General features: G+C 39.5%; 1 protein-coding gene across 3 annotated transcripts in view; it reads left to right on the forward strand.

Moving 5' to 3' along the window:
• The window catches only part of tmco4 (transmembrane and coiled-coil domains 4), a 109,771-nt gene extending 100,483 nt beyond the window's left edge, over positions 1-9,288 (forward strand). For 2 of the 3 annotated variants that reach the window (XM_048561724.2, XM_048561725.2), the window contains exon 14: positions 3,982-9,288. In XM_048561724.2, coding sequence (XP_048417681.1) covers positions 3,982-4,218 — 237 coding nt within the window. In that variant the 3' untranslated portion in view covers positions 4,219-9,288. The remainder of the gene's footprint in view (positions 1-3,981) is intronic. The other variant, XM_048561726.2, reaches the window with a different exon arrangement.
• Positions 9,289-9,665: the final 377 nt, after the last annotated feature.

Genomic DNA, 9,665 nt, shown 5'->3' on the forward strand with positions numbered 1-9,665 from the left:
TTTAGCAAGTGAAATAATTAGTTAATCAAATGAATGTGGCATCTTGGGAAGAAAGGATTCAGTCTGTACATGGAACAAGCAGCTTGTCTGCATGCCTCACTGAAACCATCATCCTTTTCTTTCGGTCCCTGTGGTAATCTATAGCGCCTTTCCATAAAACAAATTTATTGAACAGATAACTTCCTGAGACAAGAGCATTAGGCCCATCAAACCTGCTCCTTTCACAGCCCAAGCACTCAATTAATTTCCTATCACAGCCCATGTGTAACCTATGTTGTTTCAGGCCATGGTCCACCATGTCATCTCTCTCTTTCTACAACCTAAGGAAAGGCTACTCCTTCAGGGACAATACCTGACCCATTCAATCTGTTCTGTATAACATAGACAATGAACTCTTTCATTTTATATCCTCAGAAAGTTGTGTATAAATACTTTCTGATATCAAAGGATAATTAAACCAAAGTTTGGAGTATTCATTCATCATGCTCCCACATTTTCAGTATTTAATCTTAGGCTCCAACCCTTAACAGACAGCAATCCCCCTTCCAACAAAACCCGAAGCACTGTTTATCTTACATATTTGATCACTTCAGAGTGAACATATCCTTATAATCTACATTCCCAAACAGAGATAATTTCCACTTTTGATTGTAAATACAAACATATAAATCAGGAGGAAGAGTAGCTATTCAGCCCCTCAAGCCTGCAAGGCTATTCATCAAGATTGTGGCTAATCTTTTCATAATCTTGCATCCACATTCTTGCCTACCCCAATACTTTCTCACCCCCTTGCTGAGCAAAATTCTATTTAATTCCTCCTGTAAAAAATCCAAGGATTCTGCTATACCAGCTTTTCAAGAAGAGAATTCCAAAGGCTCATGATTCTCTGAAATAAGAATTTTGCATAATCTCTGATAATTGGAACGGTGCTAATTTTTAAACCCCTAGTTCTAGTTTCTTCCTAGAGAACGTAACCTTTCCACAAGATCCTCAGTATTTTGTATGTTTCAACCAAATTGCCTGTTACTCTGCTAAATGCCAGTGTATACAAGCCTAGCCTGTCCAGCCTTTCTTCCCAAAACAACCCTATTCCAGGTATTAGTCTTGTAATCCTTCTCTGAACTGTCTTCAATACCTTTTACCTTTTATTGAATAAGGTGATGATACTGAGTGCAGTATTCCGGAAGCGGTTTCACGAGCACCCTGAATAACTGAAACAAAACTTCCTTTTTATTTATTCAATTCCGCTAGCAATAAATAATATCTTTTTATATGCTTTCCTAATTACATGCTGTACCTCCATACTAACCTTTTACCATTCATGCATGAGGACCACCCAGATGCCTCTGATCTCTGATAGCAATTAGTACAGCAATTCCTCTCATCATAGCCCAAGTCGGTGCTCCAACCAAACAATTCAACACATTGACCAATATAGTAGAAAATGTTTATTGGATATTTAAAAGAACTTGAAATCACATTCATGTAAATAACCACAAGGCAAAGATTTATGCAACAATATGTATTTTGAACATCATTTTCATTTATGTTATTACATAATATTCTTTGGACACCTTTATTCAAAAAGTTATAATAAGATACACTTGTACATCTCCTGGATTGTAGTATTTGACAGTTTGACATTGTTTCTCATACTTTATACTGCCAATGTTTAGGTATTGTTTCAAAAGGTTACATTTACAACTTTGTTTTTACTTATTATGTAAGGTAGCCTTCAGTACTTTTTTCAGCATATTTTTATTGACAGTATGAAGTTTAGAAATTCCCAGAGCTTTTTGAGACATTAGAAAAGTTGACAGGCAATTTATTGAAATTTGTCTCTCATTGGCTCTCTGTTCAGAATTTCCTTAGGGATTTGTACATCTGCACCAGCACTGCTGAGGAAAATGTTCCCTCAACTCTGCATGGAGTCAGATAGCAGGCAGTACCATGCTCCAGTGAAAGTCATTTTTCTTTTCAAAATTCTCTATGTTACATTTAATTACAGCTTGAAAGACGCCACTATTTAATGTAATTCAGCAGAACTGGTGACTCAACACTGCCACAAGTATTTTATTGAATTGCCTATTGGTAACAGTTTAAATTAGTACTGCAGCTCTGAACTTGGGCAAAACGATGTGAGTTAAATAGAATCAGTTTCTAATATACATGTTTGTACATGTCTGTAAAACTCACCTCCTTTGTTCTTTAAACCCCTCTATTTCTCTCTGCCTTTAAAGTCACCTCCATATTGACAACATCTTTCTTGGTCACCTTGCTCAACACTCAAAGTTTCTGCTGTTTGTTTTCCTCTGTGAAACTTTTTTTTAACATTATTGATGTTTTATAATGAGCTGCAATGTGAAAGAACGCATTTATGTTTTTGAAGGAAACACAGCAGGCTTTAACCTAGAATAGTGTAGTATGGGTTAATTAACCAGATATAATAGCTCAATTTTAGCCCACCATGACTATAATAAATCCATGCTTTTACTGCACAGTCAGCACCAGAGTCATATGGTCAGTGCCTACTAAAAGGGAAAATTGTCCCATTTTGAAACACAGTGAGAAACAATTAGACTGCTGCATGGCTAGGTGATTCAGCAAATATGCTCATTCCTTGGAGTGGTGGACTGTGATGTCCTTATAGTCAAGCAGTGATTATCTAGACTCACATCTGTACATTAGCTACAGAGGCAAGGAGCAAGAGTCCAGTCAGTACTATAGAACCACACCCCAGGCTTAGTTACTGCCAACAACACAGATAGTGCTGAAGAAACTCAGCAGATCTGGCAGAGAAGAACGAAGTAAACATTTTGAGTTCAGTGACCAGTGAAAGGCTAATGGAATGCTGGTCTTTATATACATTACAGAGGATTGGAGTGTAAGGGCACACAATTTATGTTGTATCTATACAAAACGCTGGTTGGACTTCACTTAATATACTGTGAGCATATCTGGGCACCGGACCTTAGGAAGGATATATTGGTCATTGTTTACAAGAATGATACCCGAACTTCATGGGTTAAGTTATGAGGAGCAATTATACACATTAGGCCTGTTTTCTCTAGAATTTAGAAGGTTAAGGGGTGACCTGATCAAAGCCTTCAAGATATTAACAGGAAAAATCAGGGCAGATAAGGATAAACTATTTCTACTAATTGGAGATTGTAGAACCAGTGGACATAGTCGAAAAATTAGGGCCAGATCATACAGGAGTGATGTTAGGAAGCACTTCTGCTCTCAAAGGGAGGTTGATGTTTGGAATTGTCTTCCAAAAATGGCAGTTGATGCTAAATCAGTTGTTAATTTTAAATCTGCGATAGATAAATTTTTGTTCAGTAAAGAATTATGCTCAAAGGCAGGTGTCTGGAGTTAGGCCAGAGATCAGCCATGTGAATGGCAGAACAGGCTCAAGTGGCTGAATGACCTAATCCCGTTCCTACATTCTTATTACCTTCCTGGAGCAGTCATAGAAAATAGGGTCTGTTTAGGGTGAGCACAAAACAAGACTTCAAAGTGACATGGGGCACATGAATGTTCAAGATGAGGTCAACTTTCTGAGCTGGTTCTCATAATACAATACCTGAATGCAGTTTTCCAGGGCACTGTAGATAAATGACTGGCCTAACTTGTTGAATGAACCTGAAAACATGCACATTTAAATGTGGTGTTTGACTTCTTCCCACTTATCTCCACGCTCCCCTGTAGGTCAAGTGGTCTAACAAATCAGTAGTATAAGCTGTGCAAACACAGTGAACGTGGTGTTCTATGTTGGTAAACTGCCTGATTTTAAACTTTAGCAGCACTCCTTCACATAGGTGAGAACCCCTAAACTGTTGTATGTCACCCTGCATCTAAAGTCAATTTAAATAAGTGGTTCATGTTCTCAGTGTATGTAGTGAATATAATCACTGTCATCAGCAAAGTGTCTGTAAGCATAACTCTTTCATCTGTATAAAATATTCTTTTGTTCTGCAGGTAAATGGACATTTAGATTACATGAAGCAAATGGACACCATATTAAAGGTCATAGGTGTAAAAACTAAGGATTGTCACTCGGAGGACAAATGGAATATTGGCCCCATTTTTAACAGTGATGAGAACTGTGCAAAAGAAGGAAAAGAAGCAACCAAAGACGATGTAAAATTAAATTCTGCTGCCAAGGTAGAGTCACAAGCAGCCAATACTCAGTCTTCATTCCTGAGTGGAAAATGATCTTCTGGACACAGCAAGAGGAAACCAGCATTTCCCCCATTCAAAGGGTGTGTCACCAGAAGTGCAATCTACATTTTGTCCTGACCTACTGCCCCTGGGTTAGGAAGTAAAACCTTAGAGGTCCCTAATGGCAGGTGGAGTTAAGTGTAAATTGCAAATGATCTAACCATCCTGGGTCCGATCGGAAATGTTTTCACTAAATGTATTCAAATGTAAGTAAAATGGATGGATACGCCTTAAAGTCAGGGAGAATGGGAAACTGCAACAAACCATGTTTGCTATCAGAAGAGTTTAGACCAATGGATGATTATTGCTTATATTCTGTGAAAATCTGAAAAGCTAATTAACTAATATAGTTTAATATTGGTCAAACAATTACTTAATAAAGAGCTTCTATAATATCACTTTATTAGAAGTGAACTGTCAATAAAAAAATTATCCTTTTCCTACTAGTACTAACTAGGTTACAGAATCACTTAGATGCCTGAATCTGTGTTGATTTAACAGGTCTCAGCTGGAGTTCTGCAATTGGCCTCAGCGCCCTGGAATAGGAAAATCAGGCAGGGTTCCTAAGCAGTCACCTCTGGTGGAAATTGTGTTTCTTTGATGACTTATTGTACTTGGTAATAAAAAGGACTTGAATGAGCAGTTAAAATGTCATACTAATAAAGGCTGTGGACCAAGTGCTGGAATGTGAGACTAGTGCAGATTTAGAGTAGTTTTTGTCAATGCAGACTCAATGGGCTGAAGGTCCTCTTCTGTACTCTGTGATTTTATAATTCTGCGATCTTTTAGCCATTACGTGCATTTGCCTTATCATAATTCCCCTGAAGTACAATAATTTCGAAAAGGTGTTATGAGCTTCACAGCAATCAATGGAAAGAATCACATGGAAAGATTTCATGTTTTTCATGGATTCATCCCAGAACCAGTTGTCACAGTCTAAGGGTATGGGGAAGGCTTTTTAGGACTGACATGAGAAGATATTTCTTCACCCAGAGGGTATGGAATTCTTTGCCTCAGCAAGTGGTTGAGGCCAAAACATTGAATGTGTTCAAGAAGGTATTCAATATAGTTCTTATGGTTGAATGGACCAAAGGTCGTAGGGAGAAAGTGCGAATAAGGTATTGAGTTGCATGTTCAGCCATGATCATGATGAATGATAGAACGGGCCAAAGTAGGGAATGGCATCGACCTGTTCCTATTTCCCACGTTTCTCTATGTTACTATTATGTCCAAAATTGCTTTTGCACCAGTTATTGTAAAAGTGTGTTCTGTAGGGCAGTATGCCTGCTTGCAGATTTTAGGGGTTAACAGGATTCAACCTGACTCAAAACACCCTTGATTGAATGTCAGCTGTGATATTATGATTCCTTGAATATGAAACTCATTGACATCTGGCAACACAATGTGGTGTTTCCAGAAGAGGAACATAGAAGATAGAACATTACAGCACAGTACAGGCCCTTCAGCCCTCGATGTTGTGCCGACCTGTCATACCAATCTGAAGCCCATCTAACCTACACCATTCCATGTACGTCTATATGCTTGTCCAATGATGACTTAAATGTACCTAAAGTTGGCGAATCTACTACCGTTACAGGCAAAGCGTTCCATTCCCTTACTACTCTCTGAGTGAAGAAACTACCTCTGACATCTGTCCCATATCTTTCACCCCTCAATTTAAAACTGTGCGCCCCTCGTGCTCGCCGTCACCATCCTAGGAAAAAGGCTCTCCCTATCCACCCTATCTAACCCCCTGATTATCTTATATGTCTCAATTAAGTCACCTCTCAACCTTCTTCTCTCTAACGAAAACAGCCTCAAGTCCCTCAGCCTTTCCGCGTAAGACCTTCCCTCCATACCAGGCAACATCCTAGCAAATTTCCTCTGCACCCTTTTCAAAGCTTCCACATCCTTCTTATAATACGGTGACCAGAACTGTATGCAATACTCCAAGTGCGGCCACACCAGAGTTTTGTACAGCTGCAGCATAACCTCATGGTTCCGGAACTCGATCCCTCTATTAATAAAAGTTAAAACACTGTATGCCTTCTTAACAACCCTGTCAACCTGGGTGGCAACTTTCAAGGATATGTGTACACAGACACTGAGATCTCTCTGCTCATCTACATTACCAAGAATCTTACCATTAGCCCAGTACTTTGCCTTCCGGTTACTCCTACCGAAGTGCATCACCTCACACTTGTCCGCATTAAACTCTATTTGCCACCTCTCAGCCCAGCTCTGCAGCTTATCTATGTCTCTCTTTAACCTACAACATCCTTCTTCACTATCCACAACTCCACCAACCTTAGTGTCGTCTGCAAATTTACTAACCCATCCTTCTACGCCCTCATCCAGGTCATTTATAAAAATGACAAACAGCAGTGGACCCAACACCGACCCTTGCAGTACACCACTAGTAACTGGTCTCCAGGATGAACATTTCCCATCAACTACCACCCTCTGATTTCTTTCAGCAAGCCAATTTCTGATCCAAACTGCTATATCTCCCACAATCCCATTCTTCTGCATTTTGTACAATAGCCTATTGTGGGGAACATTATCGAACGCCTTGCTGAAATCCATATACACCACATCAACCGGTTTACTCTCATCTACCTGTTTGGTCACCTTCTCAAACAACTCAATAAGGTTTGTGAAGCACGACCTACCCTTCACAAAACCGTGCTGACTATCCCTAATCAAATTATTCTTTTCTAGATGATTATAAATCCTATCCCTAATAACATTTTCCAACACTTTACCAACCACTGAAGTAAGGCTCACTGGTCTATAATTACCAGGGTTGTCTCTACTCCCCTTCTTCAACAGGGGAACCACATTTGTTATCCTGCAGTCTTCTGGCACTATTCCTGTAGACAATGATGAGTTAAAAATCAATGCCAAAGGCTCGGCAATCTCCTCCCTGGCTTCTCAGAGGATCCTAGGATAAATCCCATCCGGTCCAGGGGACATCTATTTTCACACCCTGTAGGATTTCTAATACCTCTTCCGTGTGAACCTCAATCCCACCTAGTCTCGTAGCCTGTATCTCAGTATTCTCCTCGACAACATTGTCGTTTTCTGGAGTGAATACTGTCGAAAAATATTCATTTAGTGCTTCCCCTATGCCCTCTGACTCCACACACAACTTCCCACTACTGTCCTTGATTGGCCCTAATCTTACTCTCGTCATTCCTTTATTCTTTAAATACCTATAGAAAGCCTTAGGGTTTACCCTGATCCTACCCGCCAACAACTTCTCATTTCTCCTCCTGGCTCTTCTGATCTCTCTCTTTAGTTCTTTCCTGGCTACCTTGTAACCCTCAAGCGCCCTGAGTCTTCACATCTCACCCTAACATAAGCCTTCTTCTTCCTCTTGACCAGAGATTCCACTTCCTTCATAAGCCATGGCTCCCGTGCACTACAGCTCCCTCCCTGCCTGACAGGTACATACTTATCTAGGACACACAGGAGCTTTTCCTTGAATAAGCTCCACATTTCTAATGTGCCCATCCCCTCCAGTTTCCTTCCCCATCCTATGCTCCCTAAATCTTGCCTAATCTCATCGTAATTTCCTTTCCCCCAGCTATAACTCTTGCCAAGTGGTATACACCTATCCCTTTCCATCACAAAAGTAAACATAACAGAATTGTGATCGCTATCACCAAAGTGCTCACCTACTTCCAAATCTAACACTTGGCCAGGCTCATTACTCAGTACCAAATCTAATGTGGCTTTGCCTCTTGTTGGCCTGTCTACATACTGTGTCAGGAAGCCCTCCTGCACACACTGGACAAAAACTGACAAAAAGGAAGGGTGACGTGAGTACAAAACATAATTTGATTTCATAAGTTGCTGGATTGAAAGCAGAAAACTCCATTTATAACGGTTGTATGGTAACATGCAATTCATTAGGTTGATTTAACAGTTAAAATACACAGAAAACTAATAATATTTAGTTGGGGGTCAGGTGAGTAAGGTTTGATATCAGAGGAAGAGATTATCAGATTGTAAATATGAGCAAGGTCCAAAAATATGGGTGAGATCAAGGACAACTGAATATCATCTTAGAGAGGCAGCAGGAAAATTGTGAAGTTGTATATCTGCAAGAGGGTAATTATTTGCAAAAGGTGGCAAATAAATGTTTTGGCTTTTGATTTCAAAGAGAAAGCTATTAGCAATGCACAGCGATTTTATCAGGTGTTTTGTATTAATACTGAGTTAGAAGGGAGAGTTCCAAACTATTTACAAAGTTGATTTGACCTTCGAAGGGCTCTTGGCACATTTATTACAAGCTGTTTGTTTCACACAAGCTTGGTACCTGTAGGAAGTCTGAGTTCAGCCGTGCTTCCCACGGTGTTAAAAGGACTTCAGTGCCGACAGCAGTCAGGATAAAACTAAGCACATTCTTGCCATGTTTTCCCAAACAGTGTTTGCTGAAGTGTTTGTGAAATTTGTGATGAGTTGATGAGACATTCAAGTACAATGTGTTGTGCTGTACATCTTAAAAGTGAAATGTCTATACCAACTTAAACTGTATAGATGGATAATTATGAATATTTTCTGATGTGCTTGTTGACTTATCCCATCTATTTCTGCAACCTGATAAATAGATCTGAGGAAGGTCACTGGACCCGAAATGTTAACTGATTTTTTTCTTTACCGATGCTGCCAGACCTGCTGAACTTTTCCAGCAGATTCTGTTTTTGTTCCTGATAAATGGTCTTTCATTCAGTCCTCCACAAAAAGGAGAGCTTTTCTTTCATATTTCTTTTTGAAAAGAAACTGTATGGCATTTGCCAGTGACCTCGTTAATTCAGTTTTAAAGTTTCATATCAATGAAGAGCAAGAATAATTCCGATATAAGGAAGCTTGATGGGAAAGAAAGAATTATATTGATAGCTCCTAAGGAGAAATTATACTGGAGCGTTATTCCTCTCAAAATAAAACGTTTTGAAATATAACCCAGAATTAACCACCTCTTCCCTGATAGGATTCACGGTAATCCGTTCAGATGTGGCTTCAAAAGGGGGTAAACAAGATGAAGTCAAGGTGAGGATGCTGTGACTGGCTGATCAGTTGTAGCAAGCTGGTGATGTATCAGTGAGACCTCTTTCAACCAGAGACTTGATAAACTGACAAATGTCGAGCACATTCATATTACAGTCTCTTGTCTGGTAATTTAACTGAGATTTTAAAATAGATGGGGTTTGAGAAATCAAAGTGAGGCTCATTAGGCTGAAATTGCAAAGTTATTTGGAAGCGGTGAAAACACAATTTAACAAAAAAGAAGAAATATAAACTTACACGATTCGCCATTGTAGTTTGGCTCAGCTCAGTGGAACAAATTCAGTCGTGTAGATTCTGTTGGGGTTATCTTCTCAGTGTGTACGGTATCAGGAATGTGTGTGGACAAGGCGTTTTCTGACGCTTTCTGA

The sequence above is a fragment of the Stegostoma tigrinum genome, chromosome 28 (assembly GCF_030684315.1).
Source record: "Stegostoma tigrinum isolate sSteTig4 chromosome 28, sSteTig4.hap1, whole genome shotgun sequence".
NCBI lineage: Eukaryota > Metazoa > Chordata > Chondrichthyes > Orectolobiformes > Stegostomatidae > Stegostoma > Stegostoma tigrinum.